The following is a 21,029-nucleotide window of genomic DNA, read 5'->3' on the forward strand; positions in this document are numbered from 1 at the left end:
TTTTGGGGGGATTTGAGAACATCGGGGGCTTACAGATCCTCCCAAGGGATTTTTGTTTTGTTTGTTTGTTTGGTTTGTATGAAAATGCTCTATTTTGATGCCTTTTAATGCTCTCTGACACCTTATTTACCACTAAAAAGTGTTTTTCTCAGTTTGATTACGAATTTTGATGTTAAAAACATTAGTAATTGTTTGTGTTTAGTATTGTGTTGAAGTACTTTGCAACTTCGACAATTAAAATTCAAAGAATTGTGAGGGACTTGTACTTGAGCATTTCCATTTTATGCTACTTTATGCTTCACCTCCTGTTAATCTCAGAGGGAATTATTGTAATTTTTACTCCGTTACATTTATTAGTGTGCTTTAGTTACTTTGACACAGATTAATAATACTAAATAATAATAAACTAATAAATGATGATTTATAATTATGGATAAAACTATCCAGCAGTAAATAAAGCATTTAAAATGAGCTCCACCTTTACCAGCTGTAACATTAAAGTGATAACTGGTGGGCTCTCCCTCTTACACACAATCACACAAAACACGCTGCCTGCATATTGCTTTTTTGATCAAAAATATCATATTTTTGCGGACTTTGATGCAGGCCTTGTTTTTCCATTATTAAACCTATTTTTTTTTTTTTATCATTATTATCTTTTTTAATATTTATAAAGCCTAATTTATTCCTCATTTGGGGCTGAGGCCTCGGACACCCAGGCCTAACAACGCCACTGGTTGTAGTGGCAAGTGATATGATGTGAATGTGGTTAGATATATGCAGCAAATACAATTGGAACCCATCATGCAATCACATTTAAAGTGTCATGATTTAAACCCTTTAAAGACTTATTTCATACTTCATATTACTGACAGTGTATACTCTGTGGGGTTTTAATTAGCGTGTTTACACTAAGTGATTATAGCCACATAAAAAACACAATTTCCCAGTGATTAATAATATATAAATTGAATAAATAAATATATAAAAATGATAAGAATCCAACAATAAAAGAATATAAATGTCTGAAAATGACAATTCTTCCTAAGTTTTTGTTGTCAATACTAACACACAATTTATTTATATTTTTACAGTTCCACTGCACTTAAAAATATGTTTTTTATAATAGTAACTTCGCTTAGATGTTTGAGCTTCCCTGTGCAGAATTATTTGAAAAGTTTGATACTAGAAGGCTGTTTTTAGGAAAGGTTCTCTGTGTTCACCTTCAGTCTGAGTTTAAGGTGTGTGCGAGATACAAGCATGATTTTATGAAATCACAGCTGGTATAGAAGCCAGTCGTAATGAAATATTCAATTAACCCAGGTGTGATGAGGAAAGCTGAAACACACAGGACATATAGTCTACACTGAGAATAGACTTTGCAGTGACAGAGGAGATATTTTACAACAAACACTCACACTTTTCAAATGGAAAAATATTTGCATATTCATATACTCTGATTTTTTTCAAAGAGGAATGGATAGATGTAAGAATTTAATCAAGGTAATTGAATTTTCTCGGGGAAAATCATAACAAAAACATATAATTATTCCAAACAGAGTATTCTTTCTTCTTGTCTATCATGTCTGTACAGAGTCTTTGAATGACATTTTAATGTAGGATTTTACTTGATGTACTGGAGTATTGTCATGCATTTTATTTATATTACTCAAGATAAGATAAGATAAGATAAGATGACCCTTTACTAGTCCCACGGTGGGGAGATCTGCATCATTACCGCAGCAAAGGGGAAAGTACAAACAAGGGTAGAAACCACAGAGCAAAATACACTGCTCAAAATAATTGAGGGAACACTTAAATCACACATCAGATCTTGATGAACGAATTATTCAAATTGAAAATCTTTACTGATGTACATTGTATAATCTGTTGAGAACAAAACAACGTGACAACGGTCAGTGGAAACCAAAATCATCTACCCACTGACAGCTGGATTCAAAGTCACACCAAAAATAAAAATAAAAAATTGAAATTGCAGGCTGATCCAACTTGCGTGGCTTTTATCATGCCAACTCATAATGTGACTCAGTGTGTATGGCCTCTGCATGCCTGTATGACCTCCTGACCTGACAACGACTGGGCATGCTCCTGATGAGTTGGCAGATGGTGTCCTGGGGGGATCTCCTTCCAGACCTGGATCAGGGCATCAGTGAGCTCCTGGACAGTCTGTGGCTGTACTTGGCAGTGCTGGATGCACTGACACATAACATCCCATAGGTTCTCAATTGGATTTACGGAACGAGAGGGCCAGTCAATCAATGCCTTCGTCATCCAGGAACTGCCTACACACTCTGGCCACATGAGGCGGAGAATTGTCCTGCACCAGGAGGAACCCAGGGCCCACTGCACCAGCGTAAGGTCTGACAATCGCTCTGAGGATTTCATCCTGGTACCTAACAGCAGTCAGGCTACAGTTGGCTCTGACATGGAGGTCTGTGCGACCCTCCAAGGATATGCCTCCTCAGACCATCACTGACGCACCACCAAACCTGTCATGATGTATGATGTTGCATGGAGCATAACATTCACCACGGCGACTATGGACGCTTTCATGACTGACAAATGTGCTCAGTGTGAACCTGCTCTCGCCTGTGAAGAGAACAGGGCGCCAGTGGTGGATGTGCCAGTTCTGGTACTCTCTGGTGAATGCCAATCGAGCTGCACGGTGCCGGGCTGTGAGCACAGGTCCCATTAGAGGCCGTTGGGCCCTCATGCCAACCTCACGCAGTCTGTTTCTGACAGTTGGGTCAGAAACATGCACACCAGTAGCCTACTGGAGATCATTCTGTAGGGCTCTGGCAGTGCTCCTCCTGTTTCTTCTTGCACAAAGGAGCAGATACCGGTCCTGCTGCTGGGTTAATGCCCTTCTACAGCCCTGTCCAGCTCTTCTAATGTAGCTGCCGGTCTCCTGGTATCTACTCCATGCTCTTGAGACTGTGCTGGAAGACAGCAAACCTTCTTGCAACCGCACGTATGAATGGATGGACTACCTGTTCAACCTCACTGGGCTGCAGGTATCGCCTCATGCTACCAGTAGTGACAAGTGTAGGATGGCTGCTCACAGGTGGAAGAACAACATTGAAACCAGGAATCAGGATCTCTGTGTTTATTCTATAGGAGTAGCATGGGGCACATTCAGTACACACAGAGTAGCAGGTTCTCTCCCGGGCTCCAGCACAAAAGCTTTCCAACTTTTTGTGTCAAAATATATGAATAGCAAAAAACATGCGCACACCAAAATATGTGTGCTCTTACAGTTATTATACGTGCATTACAAATCAGTAGTCACAGTGAAAGCTAAAACAATACTCAATGAATAAAAATGTATATCCAGTGAAACAATATATGCTCTTCACAAGATGTTTCACCTTCTAGTTAACTTTTAATTCAAGCATCTTTTTTTTTTTAAAAAAAGCACATTGAAACAGGATCTTATTTTCACATTTGCGGGCCACCACTCATTCAACAAAGGTAATATTTAATTTAACAATTAAACTCCAAACAGCATCTATAGGAGTAGCACATCACAGTCAGTACACACACAGTGGCAAGCTCTCTGTCAGTCTCCTGCAAATGAGACAACCTCTGACAGATTTGACGTTTGGGTTGGTGCGCTAAAAACGACTAAGGAAAACATTAGTAATGACTTGTCGTTACATTTTCATGCATCTTCAACTACAATAAATGACTTTATACACATGCTAGCTTATTTACCAGCACTAAGGCTTTCCAACTTTTGCCAGCAGTTTGCAGCTACATCACTCATGTGCCTTCTGTGTGCCGTTAATTACAACAGGTAACCCGAAACTATAAAGATATGCATTCAGCATAGGGTTGGCAACGGGATTTTGATTACATGTGCAGATAATATTACACACAGGTTTTTAAAATGTTCACCGAAATAAACAAGAATAGACACTAGCAGAACACAAAACTAGTGAACCACATGTAAAACAATTTCCTTTTGGAGGTTGTGTTGCTTTTCCCTCTTCACTGCACCTGCCGTCACTTTCATTTGCACCAAAGCAAGTGAAACTGATTTGTGCTTCCTATATGTACAGATTGACATCCATGAAGTTTCACTGACTTGGTGTTGCCTTAATTTTTTTTTTTTTTTTTTTTTTTTTTGAGCAGTGTATTTCAAAGTCTCGTGATAACATTGGTTAGGCGTGCGAATGACGCAGTTTGGTGGCAGGGGAGGGAGGGGAGCAGAGCAGCAGTGTAGGAAAAGAGGAGGAAGCAGCAAGGAAGGCGGAGTCACACCTCTGAAGGTAAAACAGTTATATTATCACATTAACAGTGGACGTTTTACCCACACAGCACGGTAACGCATCAACCCAGACATAATACACTCGTCCGCCTTCTGTTACGGCGCGTGTAACGTTCAAGTGTCATTTTGCGGTGGTGAGTACGAACGCACTCTTTTGTTCAGCTTCGGAATGGCCGCTGTTTTTCAGAGTGTTTTCTTTTTTTCCACGGCTAATATTAAATGCAGGAACGGGGCTTATATGATGTGTTACAGTTTAGTTCGCACCTTGTGTGCCGTGAGTGGCTGCTCAGTTGGGATATAAGCTGCCTCCACCGGCTGTGCTCTTTGGGTGTCTGCTATCCGATTGCGCTCAGCTGGCTGCAGCAGAGATTTCCCCTCTCGGTCGAACTCACGGCGGACGGGTCGGTCCGCGTCCGACAGCCGCTCTGCTCGGGCCTACACACAGTTAGCTCTAGCCGCTGGATGTGAGTAGGTCTGTCTGGGAAAGCCTCGACACACTTTGCATCGTCCAGTACGCTCAGAAACAGACAGTTGTTTTATCATCTCATGCTGGTACTCTTCCTCGTTTGCCTCAGGAATATCGCTCGCTAAAATACTGCTAGCTGGCGGGCTAGCTTGCTCGCTAGCTGACGTTAGCAAGTTAGCCTAACTGACGTTTGCTTTGCTGTTGACGTTAAGCTTAGCTGCTTTTATTTCCTGCCTTGTTGTCAGTTGTTTTAGGAGGCTTAGCCAGTGTGTTTTCCTCTTGTTGAAGACTGGTTTGTATGGATATGTACTGTAGATATTTTCTCCCTGTCACTTTCAAGGCTGGTGTAGCCAACATTGGATATTTTCATCCTTCGTGAGTTGGCTAGCGGCAATTAGTTAGCTAGTTGATGTGAGGTTAACAGTCACAGCGTAGCCTAACGTTTAGCATTACTGTATCACTGTTAGCGTCAAGGTATTATTGTCTGATCAATGACCAAACAGTGGCACCAACCCTGGTGTGTTTTCCTTAGGTGTCCATATTATGTAAATTAAGTAATCTCGAAAGGCGACTTGACTTTCCGACCTGGTGCTGTTTTGTCGGTAATCTGTTTCCAAGGATTTGTCATTGGCACACGTAGCCATCAAGCTAGCCGCGTCCTGTGGAGTGCTTAGTTGTAGCAGCAGTGTTAGCTGATAGCTGCCACCTCACCTCTGGTTTGCTATTTCCCCCAATATTACAGAGTTAACCATTTTCAGTGACAGGTCAGGTTATTTCTGGTTTGTTATGTCTACTATTTCGGCGGTAGCACACTGTCAAGCAATAACACAGGAGATGGGTTTTAGATATTTCCTGAATACGACTCTGTGGTGTGTTTTGTCAAATCACAGCCCTCCAGTTTGTTGCATTTGCTTTACACACATATTTTATTGTATTACGCGATTGGCTGACATTGGTGCATTTTTTATTTAATCAAAAAAGCATTGTAATGGTCAAACAAAAGCACCAGAACAGTTGACAGTTCTCCCTAGGCCTAAATGCACTAGCGTTATCAGATGGGCCCAAGATATCCTTAATGGAAACTTCATTAGTCTCTATGTGGGTTGCAAGTGCCATGAAGTCCAAGTGTGTTGTGTTAGTGTTGATGGACATGCATTAGCTTTTCTCTGAAGCTGTGTGCGAGTTGAACCTCATTTATATCTGCTAAATGAGTATTATTAATGTAATGGAACTCACTAAATGCTCGCAAGTTTTGTCCTTGCTGGATTGCTTGCCTGTTGAATTGACATTGTTCAGTGATTTTGGCCAACACTCACCACAAAGACATCTTTAAAATGACACCCCCACACCTGGATATTAGACAGTTGTGAGGGTTGATGTAAAGGCTATGAACTAATTCAGAGTATCTGTCAGTAGAGAGTTTCTGATCAAAAACCATTCAGTTGTGATTTCACAGTTTTGTGCACACGTAGCGGGTTGTTTACATCCCTGCATATCCCTTCCCTTGTGCTCAGACTGTTGCGTTATCCAGTCATTGTATTCATGCACAACAAGTGGGCACTGCCTCAAACTTCTCAGGAATGGAAAAGTGATTTAACATCATGAACTCCTGGTTCTGTGGTGTTTTAACACAGCTATTACTATTAATACTAACCCGCTGTGCTGTTTTGCAGAAAGCTATGCATGTATTTGAAATATGCAACTAAGGAAACATCTGCCTTGGTTTGGTTAACATTTTGTTTTTGTGACTTGGCCCAACCATGGCCAAGAGTTCCTGCATGGACTAATAAGCTTGAATTGATTAAACCTCAATATTAATATAGTAGTCTTAAATGTCATTACAAAAAGTAAAAATTAACTAGGAAATGATCTTGCTCAATTGGATGTCAAACTTTTCTTCTGGTCTCGTATCAGGTTTAAGCAGACAACATCAAGTCTTAAAATACAGAGATAAATCTATAACGTTTACACACAGCTTGTTATAAACGGTATGATGTACCAGGGCAGGGACAGAGAGAGTACAACCATAAAAGGAAGTTGCTTGCACAGTTTGCTTTAGATGGCCCCAGCAGTTGGGCTGGCCTGGTTATTCTCATTTTATGTTAATAATTATTTTGTACACAGGTATGCCCATTACAGCCAGTGTTAGATGTTCACCCTCTTATTTATGATGGCATGAAAGAGCAGCGGATGCCTTCTTTTATTTACTGAACACACTGTCAAGCATTCTGTCATGTTAGGGGTGCTGCTATTGACCCAGCATTTCTTTTACCCAAAAGGTCATATGACCTGTTGTTGTGGGGACTTCATGCTTTGAAGGCCACTTCTAAAGATTACTCTCAGCAGTCCTAACCTTTTCACTTAGCTCTGATCCTGAGCCAAACCTGCCTCTCTTTTTGCTACAGCTTAGCTTGTACTATAGTGCAGGAGAGCTTTACACAGTCACAGAAGAACAACAGCAACAGAGACTAAACAGAGACATGCCGCCAGAGACATTCTGGCGCAGTTTGTCATGTAAAGATCCAAAGAGTCATGAGTTTTGTCTGGATGTCACTGAGACGTAAATATCCAATGTGATTGTTGTGTTACAGACTTTATAGGGGATGGCTGAATGTATGTTTAGGTGGGGCTGTAGGCTCACAGTAATGTCAACACCCGCTGGGCCATGTTTGTTTAGTAGGAGTAAGATGGTGTGAGGTTATGTTCAGTACATTCAACAGATTTGCTTGGACTGGCACATCATGGTACTGACAACCTACCAAACCTGTTGAGGGCTTTTTTTTTTTTTTTTTGCTCACGAGTAAGGAAGAATGTTATCAAGGTATTAGGGCTCTGCTTTTATTGCATTTGTATATTTCCTTCTACATAATGCATCTTACACTTTCCCCTTAGCACACAGAAGTTCCAACTAACAGTAGTTTTTTAGAGGTGTGTTTCACCTGCAAAATGTTGCGGAAATAGGCGCAAATGAGGAAATTGCCAATGGTGTGTCTTTTCACGTACCAACTTGCTGCCGCACATCCTTTTGTATGCAGTGTGCTGTACCAGTTTTTTTAACAGAGCTAAGTGGGGAATTTATGAATGCTGCCTCCCAGAGCACACTAACAACAGATCGGAAAAGAATTGGGCTAACATAGCCAATACTGTTCCATCAAAAAAATGTTTCGATCGAGATCAATCCTGCAGACAAACTCGTCAAGTCTCTTGTTATGATGATGGTGGGGGGGGGTCACGCTCGATGACAAGACGTCACTTTGTTCACCAGATATTTTAAAACGGGGTCCTAAACGGGAGAGACACAGGTGTACACAGTATGCATCCATCTAGCAAAAACAATCCAAGTAGCAAATCATCATCTAGTGCATAAGGCTTAAGACTGTCACACTGTAAAAACGTTTGTGTTAATCATGTATTACAAACGTGTCTAATTGTATAATTTTCACTTAAAAAAAAAACAACAACACATTTTTAAAGTTGCTGATTTTAAAACACACGTTTCTTCCATTTGTGTTATTGGGCAGGTTTGGTTTGACTATGACTGGCATTGGAGACGAAAATAGAAACATCTGTTTTGGAGTATACAATATTGTATGATTTTTATTATTATTATAATCAGTTTTTTTATGGTAATCTGATACAGTATAGGCCACTTACTTGCATTTTCCTCCCAATTTCCTCTATTCTTTTTAATAGTGGCAGCACATTCAGATTTGTGTTTCCCACAAGAAGACTGTGTTTACTTTGCTCTAAATTGTGGTGAGCAGTGTCTTCTTTTAATAGGAAATGCAACAGGTTTTAAATGCATTAGGTCAGAGAGGATGATGATGATGATGATGATGATGTTGTTCCTCCTTGTGTTCCTTTTGAACAGATCAGTTTATTTCTCTCTGTAAATTGAAAACAAAAAGGATGAGCCAAAGGAACACACAATTGTTAAGTGTCTGGAATTATAGATCAAGTGATAAATACTGAGAACAGGAACTTTTTCAGGCAGACTCAACTATTGGAATTCAAAATGCTGAGAATGTTTGAAGTGTGAAAATGAAATTGTATATCTGAACAAAATTTCTTTTTCTTTTCCCCGAACAGCAAATCTTGGAGGGATTAAAAAAAACCTTGATGACCTTTGCAACCTGAAAGAACTTGTATCCGAAGGTCCTGGGATTGTATGCAGTTCAAACACTTAAGCATGTGGCCCATGGGTGCCACAGTCAAGCGACTTCAAAGGATTTTTTCTCCCATGGCATTTTAACAAAGGAACAAAGTATCGAAAGTATCCAAAAAACCTTTGGATCACAAGGCCTTTAATTCAAGGATAATCATAAATGTGTGGGCCTGTACAGGGATGTTTTCTTTAAAACCCTCCTCGGCTATCTGTGTCTCTTTTTTCCTGAATAAGTAACCTGACAAGAGAGACTCCCATGAGCAACTCTGCAGGAGGCCCGATAACGTCGACATGAGTAGTACTTTAGGCAAAGAAAAAGATTCGAAAGAAAAGGACCCCAAAGGTGGTCCAGCGGGGAAAGAAAGGGAAAAGGAGGCCAAGGCTCTAGCCGGCTTAGTCAAGGATGGTGGCAAAGAATCGAAGACCAAAGGGAAAGATGCCAAAGACGGAAAGAAGGACACCAGCAGCTCAACACCGGGTGTTGCCTTCTCTGTTGACAATACGATAAAGCGGCCAAACCCGGCACCAGGTACACGCAAGAAGTCCAGCAATGCCGAGGTGATCAAAGAGCTTAACAAGTGCCGGGAGGAGAACTCAATGAGACTGGACCTGTCGAAACGGTCCATTCACATGCTGCCCACCTCTATTAAGGAGTTGACGCAGCTGGCTGAACTCTACTTATACAGCAACAAGCTGCAGAGCCTGCCGGCTGAGGTGGGCTGCCTATCAGGCCTGGTCACTTTGGCCCTGAGCGAGAACTCCCTGACCAGTTTGCCTGACTCCCTGGACTCCCTTAAGAAGCTTCGAATGCTCGACCTCCGGCACAACAAGCTCAGAGAGATACCGGCTGTTGTCTACCGGCTGACGTCTCTGACCACGCTGTACCTGCGCTTCAACCGCATCACAACAGTGGAGAAGGATATCCGAAACCTATCCAAGCTCACCATGCTCAGCATTCGTGAGAACAAGATTAAACAGCTGCCTGCAGAGATAGGTGAGTAAAACCAATGATTGAAGATCGGACAAAGGGCCATGAGACATCAAGTCACTGTGGGAGATGATTGGCACATCTTACTCTGTCTAGTACAACATTCTTATACTATGCTGGATCCTAGCACTAATGGCCACGTACTCACCTTTCTTCAGCCCCAGCAGTAATTCATGTCTTACCTTTTAAAATCACTTACAAATTACTGAATGTTGACGCGACAAATCCAGCTGCACTGTCTAGTTGTACTGTAAGAGAGAGTTCTGGCTATTTAACTTGGTAAGTTTTTGTAAGCTATGCAACAGTGCCATTCTGATTTTCTAAAGAGGGAATGAGATATATGAATGGATTTCTTCTGTACAGCAGATGGAGGGTTACTGAAAGTGCTTTCATCTTGAATTAGCTGAATATCCAAATTTGGATCTTTCTGCAGGGGAGCTATGCAACCTCATAACTCTGGATGTTGCCCACAACCAGTTGGAACACCTACCGAAGGAGATTGGGAACTGCACACAGATAACCAACCTTGACCTGCAGCACAATGAGCTCTTGGACCTCCCAGAGACTATAGGTAATTCAAGTATAGTTTAGGCTCAAAAGCAAAGTTACTGTCTCTGACTCCAACTAGATTTGATAAATGTTGTATAGATAAAAAAAAAGTTTACTACAGATGCGTTTTTTTGTTTTCTTTTGTCGTTGTAGGCAACCTAGCAAGCATAAACCGCTTAGGTCTGCGATACAATAGATTGTCAGCCATCCCCAGGTCATTAGCCAGATGTCGAGAACTGGAGGAGCTAAACCTCGAAAACAACAACATTTCGGTGTTGCCGGAGGTAAGTGGAACCAAAAATAGATGGTCATTTCAAAAATAATTGCTACATAATGATGATAATCATCACCCGCAGGTTTAATTTCTACGATACTAATATTAACTATTTTCTGCAATGCTCTTGAAAATGGAAAAACAAATAGAGAAAAAATAACAAATTCCTGTTGGAGCCTTGAGCCCTCTCTATTTATGCTCTAAAATTCATACTCCTGTAAAATACCTGTTTTTTGCCTTGCATTGAGCTACTCCACCTAAATTCTTGTGGGTGTTCAAAGGCTACTGTTGGATCTGGAGTAGAAATCACAGTCCATAGTGATAATCCTGTCTTTCTCACATGGATTCTGTTATGTCTGTCGTTGTGCTTGACCAGGGCCTGCTGTCAAGTTTGGTCAACCTGACCAGTCTAACACTGGCGAGGAACTGCTTCCAGTCGTACCCTGTGGGTGGACCATCCCAGTTCTCCACCATCTACTCCCTCAACATGGAGCACAACCGCATCAACAAGATCCCCTTTGGTATCTTCTCCAGGGCCAGAGTGTTAAGCAAGCTTAACATGAAGGTACATATGCATGTTTGTCTGTGAAGTTAGTGAGATAAATTAAAATTTCTAAAGTGTAGATCCATCACAAATACCTGCCAGTCAGGTGTGATCATGACATTACAAGATGTCAAAGTCTGTCATTAATCTACCTTTTTCACAGCAGACATTTTGACTTATTGTAATTTTAGTAATATCTTTAATACCTGCTCTGTTGTATTCAAATGTTCCAGTAAATCACAATAGTGAGCCGGCACGCACAATACCAGAACCCTGAAACTGAAGCAGCTAAATGAAATTCAGCTATCATTATTTTTTTTTAAATACCTGTGAATTTCCTGCTCTGACATGTCAAAATATCTTCAGTGAAAAAGGCCTGTGGGAACATGTGAGATTGAATTGGACCTTTTTATCATACCTGAGCTATGCTGTGTCAGAAACAAAAATTATACACTCCCATGAGTCATATGAAAGTTTTAAACATGTCATACACAGTGAGGAGTGTAAATTTCAGGCGGAGAATCCACTGTCTTGTAGGTCATTATCAGCAATGTCGACTTGGCTAAATTTATAATAAAACTGAGCTGATACTTTAAGGCGGATATAACCGTACCATAGGTATAACACGTTCCAATGATGTTTCTTCAATTATTTTGTTGTGCATGCTTTTTTTAGAGCGTCTGTTGGTGAAGTTGGGTTGACAATCTGTTTGTCACTGTGTAGAAGAAGTAGTACAGGAAGTCCTGATACAAAATGCATCTAGTGCACTACCTGTGCACTAGATCTAGTGCACAGGTAGTTGCATCTCATGGTGTGTGTTAAATGCCAGTTGTGCCACTTAAATTCACCACTGTAGAGTTAGACTGCATAAAAACACCCCTATTTGCTCATATTAATCTCAACTCTTGTTCAGAATTAAGGCTGTCTGAACTGCACCTCTGTCAAAGTTTGTATTGGCTTTAAGCCAGGCATGCACAGGTATTAAAAACCATTAATTTGTCACTTAGTGTATGTCCATGCTGGATGTAGTTTGGCTCTCCTCTGAAAACATTTTTTCCTGGCGCCAGGTACAGCAGCTGGCAGAGTGCACTGGTCTGCTCAGCCTCCTGAACAGCACTGTCTTTGTGGTGACCCTCTGAGTTGTCACTTATTTTGCTAATAAAGGTATGCCATTGTCTTCTCCAGGACAACCAGTTAACATCTCTGCCGTTGGACTTTGGCACATGGACGAGCATGGTCGAGCTCAACCTGGCCACCAATCAGCTGACAAAGATCCCAGAGGACGTCTGTGGTTTAGTCTCTCTGGAGGTGAGTCCTGCATCCACACAGTAGGACTTTAGCTCACAATTGCAGTGCCTGATGAGTGTATTGAAGAAGTTGAATGTCTTAGTACATAAACTGTGTATTTTCTACAACCAGTAATTAGGAATAGAAGTGATGGAGCCATTATATGCGAGCATTACAACCCTTGTGAGTGAATCTTTGAGGCTAATGGTTTGTGTGACAAACATGGATAGCTATTAGGGATGGGAGTGAGTACTTGAGTACTCATTTGGGACATCAGTAAATCCTATAACATACAGTATTTGCTGCCCAATTTCACATGTGAACATGACTTTACCCATTTGAAATAATTAAAAATTACAGTAAAAATAGTAAATAGTAGTAATAGTAATAAAAAATGGGTAAAATCTTATTTTAATGTGTAGTGTAGTGCTTCGCTCAGCACTTTGCCCTGCTGTCCCAGTTTTCTATCCCTGTTTATCATGAGACTTACTGCTGCAGAGGTCGGAGCTCCACACCAAGGAAAAAGTGGTGGAGTCCACCGGTGCTCAGACACTCAATCGCACACACACACTGAGTGACAGGGCTAACTGTTAGCATCACATGGCTAATGTCACCTGATGGTTATTAATGGGACACAGCTGTGCCGAGCTGTTTCGGTGTTGGTGTGGATTTGTTGGGAATGTTAAAAGGCTCAGTGTTGAATGTTAGCTGCTGCTGCGGTGTTAGCTCGTGCTACCTGGGCATCTATTGAACTGACTTGGAGGAGAGCAGCCCGGAGACAGTCCCTCAGTGCTACATCCAACATATGTAATGCAAACGGCAGTGACAGAGAGATGGCTGATTTTCTCAAGTGAACTAGTGATGTGACGTTCGCGAACGGGCCGAGTCTTTGAACCGGCTCTTTTGAAGTGAACGAGTGAACCGGCTCTTTAGAGTGAACGAGCCAGTTCCTAATTCACGTTGTGTTGATGACCCCCCTTGGTTAGAAACGAAATGTAGGAAGCTAACCCACTATCAGCACTTGCTTGTATTGGCAGGCTTGTTGTTTATAAAGGGCGTTGCTATGGCTACACCAAACTTTATATGTGCAGGGTCTATTCTGGGTCCACGTTACAATATCCAGGTCATGTGATGTGATGTGATAAATCAGCAATGTGATTCGTCGTTGAACCCACTAACTCCTGCCCTCCACACACACACACACACACAGCAATCATTCCCCCCCCCCCGACTCTTGAACCGACTCTCACAAGTGAACGAGAAATCCCATCACTAAAGTGAACTTTAGATTGGTTGGTTTGGTTTATTGGCTAATTGAAGCTTGGTGGTTCAATAAATGAATTTCAGATTATACTTTCCATTGTTGGCCAATTTACATTCCTATTCTAATGGTAGATTTTTTTGTTAGTACTCAATAATTGATTGCGAGTACCTAATATGGAAGTTACTTAAAGTGCCCATCCCTAATAGTTGTAGGGTTTTACATTGCAGCTCTTACTCATGTTATTAAGTTCTGGTTTTGGTGAAAAATGCTACTGCACAGACGCATTTCCTCAACACTGTAATAGACTTATAAGTTCTGGTTGAAAATAGGGCTCCGAAAATATGGTTGAAAAGTATAACATCTCGAGATGTTTTAATTATTGTTAAACATGAGTATTAGTAGAGCAGCACTGTGTGAGGAGTGTCGAAGTTTTACTTAAATCAAATTTTTCCAATTACTTTATAGATTATTTGACATCAGTTAAAAAAAGATGTGATGGTTCTGTGTCAGGGGTGATTGTTTTATTGCTTGACTGTCACTTTAGACTGTTTTTTTTCTTTTTGTGACAAACTTTACGATTGTCTTCACAGGTGTTAATATTGTCCAATAATCTTCTCAAGAAGTTACCACATGGTATTGGGAATTTGAGAAAGCTACGGGAGCTCGACTTAGAGGAAAACAAGTTGGAATCGCTACCTAATGAAATTGCGTATCTTAAAGATTTACAGGTAAGTTGAACAGAAATGTGTTTCATCATACTCAAAACGCTGTTGGTTTTTACACAATTTTGTAGTATCTGGTTTGTATCTGCTATGAGAAACTACAACTATTAGAGATACAGGGACACGTTCCATAATGTTTTTATCCTCCTTTTAGATCACACTGCCTCAATCTTAGCTGCTTCTTCTTGCTTTTAAGGGCATTCAGTAAGGTTTATTCTCAGTTCATGGCTGAGGAGACCTTTAAATGGATTTGAAAAAAAAAGGAGACTCCTGTTGTAGTATCATACACTGCAGCAGATGGCGAGGCCTGCCTCTAATGATGCTGTAAAAAAAAAAAAAAAAAAAAGGTGGATTTTTGCATTTAATATATTTTGGCACATTGTCTTGCTCTAATAATGGACCAGTAATTAGAGCCAGATATTTATAAAAACCTGAATCAGTGAGCAAATTCACAACTGTATCAACAATAATCAATCCTAGGTTAGTGGATTTAAAGCTCCTCAAACTGATGTAGTGTCATTACAGCAAACTAAAAAAATTGAGAGGCTTATTCTTCGATATATAAAGAAAGTTTAGTTTTCAAATCAGGTCACCGGCCATGCTGTCTGCCTGTTAGATGATCACCCACAGCTGAGGACAACAGTGTTGGTTATAACAGGGTGATATGATTTGATTTGTAATTATACTCTGCGATTGGTAAATTCATTTCTCATGTCAATAAACCTTTAGAGCACATTGTCAACTCTGCTTGTACTCTCTCACTATAGAAATTGGTGTTGACAAATAATCAGCTGACCACATTACCCAGAGGCATCGGCCACCTCACCAACCTGACGCATCTCGGTTTGGGGGAGAACCTGCTGCAACACCTCCCAGAGGAGATTGGTAAGAACATCCCTCAAAGCCTCAAACAAGTAGATCAGTAACATGTTAAAGTAATCTTGTCAGATCTGGAAAAAGGCTACCGATGTTGGGGGACTAGATTGGATCCTGGCATGCTACATTGTTGGTGAACTGGACTTTGTGTGTTGGAGACAAGTAGAAATGGATATTCTTACTACTTTGCTGATTAATCCGCAATCTTGATTTTTGGCACATAATTCTGTCTAAACTCATTATTATTTAAGATATGTTAAATTTAAGGCATACTATGCAGAAATTCTTGGTTACTGTTTGTGAACTTTATCCCCAGTGAAAGTGAAAGACAACCTCAGATTCACTTGTTCTGGAGCAAGCTTTGTCCGCTTGGTGTTTTGCCTTGCTATATTTGTGGGAATTTTGGTGCGGTGTTGGCTGTTTTCGTAGCTTCCTCTTGAATGCTTGCTGCTGACGGTCTGGCCCCTGGTTACTACCTTTTTATAAAGTCCCGGCCTCACCTGTGCGCTGTGCCCAGGAATGTCCTGAACATAGCAAAATAAGACAACACAAGCAGAGGGCAGAGTCTCTGTGGATAAGTAAATCGCCACACACTTCTAGTGGGTCATAAGTGATGATTGAGAGGGTTTACTTTCGTATTACTTAATACATAGTTTTTTAGGAAAATCATGCTTAGTGTATTATAAAGATGTCTTACACTAAACATGACCTGCACATTGTACACTCATATACACGTAACTAGTATTTCAGTAAAGGACACAAGTTGGCTAATTGTTAATATGTACCATCATCTATTTTTATTTGTGCTGTCAACAATATTTAAAGAGTGAGTCTTGTAGCTTTTGTAATTTACAGCGTAACATTGTTTCCTTGATAAAAGCTAAACTTAAGCATCAGGATTTAAGAGCTTAACGGTGCGTCCCACCTCTGACCCTTCCTCCCAGTGATTGGTCCAGCATGGCCAGGCTGGTTGTTGACTGCTCAGGTTTAGGGATAAGCCAGAGATAAAAATGGGTGGAGGAAGAAGCTAAAGGTGGGTGTATTTTTAGAGTAGTCAGACTGGACCCAGAATTGAACTATACCCATGGCTGGGAGGTGTTTAGACAGCTATCGCAAACAACTGAGTCTCAGTGATGATGTCCATACATTTTTAACTGTCATACTAAAAATATACTAATAGTCATTTAATACAAAAACAGCCAGTACAGTGTTACATATCTTTCCAGGGGTGGTACAGATATGGTAATACAGTATCAGTAGAGCTTAAATGAGGACTGTTATTTCTGATAATTTATTAACTGTTTTCGTCGTTGAGAGAATGTGCTGCTTCTCTAGATTATATTAAGTGGTAAATTGAATATTTCTGGGTTTTTTACAGATTAAAACAAGAAATTTGGAGAAGTCATCTTTTGTTTTAGAAACTGTGATGAGCATTTTTCCACAATCTTTTCTGACAAATCAAAAACGAAGTGGCAGAGTAATCTCGTAACTCTCGACCCTGGGTGTCATGAATCATGACATTCTGTCATGAGTACAGGTTGAAGTCTCAAGGCACCCAATGAGTTCCGATCCAAAGGGCCACGATACGATTAGAAAACAACTACTGAGGCAGCTTGATGCATCAAAAGAAAAAAAAATCTTTACATGGTTTCTTTTCGCTCACTGTATGGCTACTTGCTATTTTCAAAATGGAGAATATCTATAATGAATCATGATTAGAATAGACAGATTTACTTCCATAGTGTTTTAATAATAGCGTGGCTCTTGTCCAGGTCCCTTTTCCCTTCAACTTTATAGAAGCCAGACGCAGTGCGGTTCGGTTTATTACACATTAGAGCTGTTGCTCTTGCGTTTCCATCGTCAAAAGTTGTGGATGGTACTAACAGCTCTGTTCCATACTGTGCCACTGTCATATGCACTGTAACTTCCTCAAAGCTGATGTTTACAATCACTAAATCACAGCATGATTTAGCAAAGCAAAGGCTTTTTTTTTCCAAGTTTTTCAAAAATCAGATTTTATTGATATGTATTGCTCAGAGGCTGCTGATTCCAGACTGTTTCCCTGTACGGCAGCATCAGCTTCAGCACATGCCTCGACTAACACCAACTGTGTGTCCTCAGGTACACTGGAGAACTTGGAGGAACTGTACCTCAACGACAACCCCAACCTGCACAGCCTCCCGTTTGAGCTGGCCCTCTGCAGCAAGCTGTCCATCATGAGCATCGAGAACTGTCCCCTCAGCCACCTGCCGCCGCAGATTGTCGCAGGAGGCCCCTCTTTCATCATCCAGTTCCTCAAGATGCAGGGACCATACCGTGCCATGGTCTGAGCCAAGAGCAGCTCGATCCCAGTCCAACTAAACTCCAAACCCTCCACTTGCTCTGCACCCTCTCGCCTGCCCGCCCCCATTACGTGTATCATACACTGTAACGAAAACAGACTCGCCACAATCAGTGTCGGGGGCAAATACAAGGAGGAGGAAGAAGAAGAAAAATGCTTTCTTTCACCATCCTTGGGCAGAAACACGGCGAAGCGTCGGAGACTTGACTTCTGTGTTACTCCAAAGTTTATCACGGTCATTTTAGGACCCCAGCCACCCCCGCTCATGTTTCATTCCGAATCATACAAGAGGAAAAATATTTCCATCTCTTTGCCAAAACTGAAGATATATAAAGTTATATATATTGAGTAACTGTGAGCTAAGTGGCAAGTCTTTTAACCATATAAACCGTGCTCCCATTGCCAATGTATTTACAGTAATTACAAGCATCTATTACGTGAGCAAGGATACAATTGTATGCAAAAACAAACAAAAAAAGTCTTTGGAACTTCACATTTACTGCTGCTGCCGTAATGTTAACTTGTTATATTTTCTTTTGATATTCTTTTTTTTGTTTTGTTTTGTTTTTTTTTTTTGTTTTTGTAACATCACCTTCGCTCAAGATAACTTATGTTAACGGCTTCTTGACCACAGAGAACAAAGGTCTAATGATGGCGTGTTTATGATTTCTTTTTTTTTTCTACCTTTTATGTTTATTTTTAAAAACTGTGCCTATGTTTAGAGTGATCCAGTGGGTTATTTCTAAACACAATTGTCCATGAGAATACAAAGATATAAATTATTTCAATAATTCTTTTTTTTTTATTATTACTGCTGTTTTTACTTTAGTTTTATCTTTTTTTTTAGTGTTCCTTTTGCTGTTGCATTAATCTGTTAAAGCAAGCGATATCAGTTGTAAAATAGGGTGATTGGAGATCTTTTTAACAAATAGCAGCAGTAGTTGTTAAACATTAAGCTAGTAATGTATACATATGAGAAATGCCAATCATACACGCTTGAAAAAAAAAAAAAGCAAGGTGGACTTTTCTCCATAACGGGCGGTGCTGTGACCCCCGTCTATATTGCTTTTGTGTGACAAAGAGGTATTGAAAAAAGTCAAACCTTCACAGGTGATGGGATAAATGATGAGATGTTTTTATATATGTATACAAATCCTGGTTGTTGCCTTGAGTGCAATTTTTAGTTATGTTTACTGGTTTGATATTATCTTCAGTGTTGGGCTGCATAGCTGTCATTCAATTGATCATCGACCAACATATCAAGCATTTTTTTTAAAAAAGACGTTATCTGGGTCTGTGGAACAAGTGTATGTGTATCAGAGCTTCGACAAAGGGTTGATAATAAGATATTGACAGGTAACACTTCCTTTTTTTTGTTAATATCCTTAATTTTTCTGTAGTTTTTTTTTTTTTGTTTTGTTTTGACGGTTTCCTAAGAATCTTAATTACATGATGGGAAAATGTTCCCTTGATTTACATTCATAATTTAATTTTTTTTTTTTATATATCTTATTTTGTCCCACACTGTCCCAGCAATGCTGCTGCTCTTATGCACTTTTTTAAGAAGACATTGGCATCCTCTATATTAAGAAAAAACACACAGTAGCCTCTCATTGGTTATTTTGAATGGGGGCATTTTGTTTCATAAAGTATTTTATCTGTTAAACAAACTGTTTATCATGTGAATTTGTATCAATTAAATATAAATGTCGAGTTCTATCAGACTCAGAATATACTAGTAACTTTCTTTGGGGAAGTTTTATCCTGTCAATCTTAAAAGGAACTTGCTCTCTGGAACTGTCAAAGGGTCTGTGTGGCTATGAGATGTTTTTAAGATTCCCATATCCTGCTTTCTCCATCGCAAGCGAAATGGCTTACTGCAGTTCAGATCAGCATTGTTTATTTTAAATCAATTTACACTGATGTTTGCTTTTTTCTAAATGATGAAATGTGTATTCAGTTAGTATTATTTCAAGTGACTGTACATTAAAAATCCCAACAAAAGGTAATCAAACCAAACACTTTTTTTTTCTTTTCTTTTTTTTTTCTTTTTGGAAATGTGTTGCATCCCAGCTCTATATTCAATCATGATTCTGTTTTGTATTGAAACGTGTGGGTCTACTTTCTTTGCAGCAGCTTGGTGTGTTTCAGTGGGCTGTGGTTCGGGCTCCTTCACGGAGAGATCTGAATGATGAGAGCAGCCACAGCTCACCTTGGGGTGGGGGCCAGGTCAGGGGGAACGACGTACCGCTGCTTCTAATTTACCAGCAGAACCTGTTGCTGCTTTTTTCGTGGACTGAAACATATGCTGTACAAGACGGGGGTGGTGGTGGGATGGGCGGGGAGCTGGGAAGGGGAGGAGGTGGGACACGATCCACTCCCAACACTGATACAGACTTCACTCGAAAAACCTGACGAGGGACAAATCCACTGACCTTTTCGATTTGGCGTCAGGCCCGGTGGTTTTCTCACAGATCAAATCGTTTGGACACAACGATGAGACAACACAACAAGGTGCATATTTGAGCTTAACGCAGTTACAGTACAAGACTGTCGGAAAAAGACAAAAAAAAAAAAAAAAAAAAAAAAATTGTAAAAAGGGCTTTCTGTGTTCACGCTCAACAACACAGCGGAGGCATTGCATTCCTGGGTTTTCTATAAAAGCTTTGGAAGTTTCTTTTTTTTGTGTATTTACTTTAGCTGTAAACAATTGTGTGAAAAATGCCTTCAAGTACTCAAAAGTGAGATGTGCATTAGGTATGCAGCGAGAGTGCTGTGACCCATTTTTACATTCAGTCTCTCTGTTTTTACTTTTTTCATGTGCCATTTTGCAAAGGTTGAGAATGCCAGTGTGTGAGGACGCAGAGGATGATGGGGAGGTGGCGCAGAAACTGAACTGGGCTAATCAACCGGAGAGCATTTATCAGATCCTGGAATGTAGTTTGAACGTGCCGTGGAGGAGATGGAGATCGCCGACTGGCACGTTCGGTTAGAGGTGTGACTCGTTGGATCGAAACGATGTATTGCATACCGGTGCATCCAAAATAATCGGAGTATAATTGGTGTTTATTTTTCTATTGTCTGTGATTTTAGGCTGTGGAGAGCATCGCAGAGTCAAAGTCATTTCGCTCCTTTTGCTTTTTATTCTGGATCATACGACTTGTCTTTCTCTTGCCTGGTTATTTTGTACAGGAAACAAGCATGTTGAACACATATTTGACATGATTTGTCTGGGTCAGAATCGGGCGTTTTTGCATAGAGG

At 40.4% G+C, this 21,029-nt stretch overlaps 1 protein-coding gene across 2 annotated transcripts; it reads left to right on the plus strand.

The window, feature by feature from the left end:
* The first annotated feature begins 4,215 nt into the window (after positions 1-4,215).
* Positions 4,216-19,786, plus strand: shoc2 (SHOC2 leucine rich repeat scaffold protein). Of its 2 annotated transcripts, none has more exons than XM_049571644.1 (9): positions 4,216-4,292; positions 8,847-9,916; positions 10,344-10,481; positions 10,613-10,743; positions 11,110-11,298; positions 12,463-12,585; positions 14,419-14,556; positions 15,318-15,435; positions 17,548-19,786. In XM_049571644.1, the coding sequence occupies exons 2-9, from the start codon at positions 9,214-9,216 to the stop codon at positions 17,754-17,756; spliced, it is 1,749 nt and encodes a 582-aa protein (XP_049427601.1). In that variant the 5' UTR covers positions 4,216-4,292; positions 8,847-9,213; the 3' UTR covers positions 17,757-19,786. The 2 variants fall into 2 exon arrangements, with proteins under 2 accessions (XP_049427601.1, XP_049427600.1); XM_049571643.1 differs by having other exon boundaries at positions 4,292-4,425.
* The last annotated feature ends 1,243 nt before the right edge of the window (positions 19,787-21,029 follow it).

Source organism: Epinephelus fuscoguttatus, linkage group LG3 (assembly GCF_011397635.1).
Source record: "Epinephelus fuscoguttatus linkage group LG3, E.fuscoguttatus.final_Chr_v1".
NCBI lineage: Eukaryota > Metazoa > Chordata > Actinopteri > Perciformes > Serranidae > Epinephelus > Epinephelus fuscoguttatus.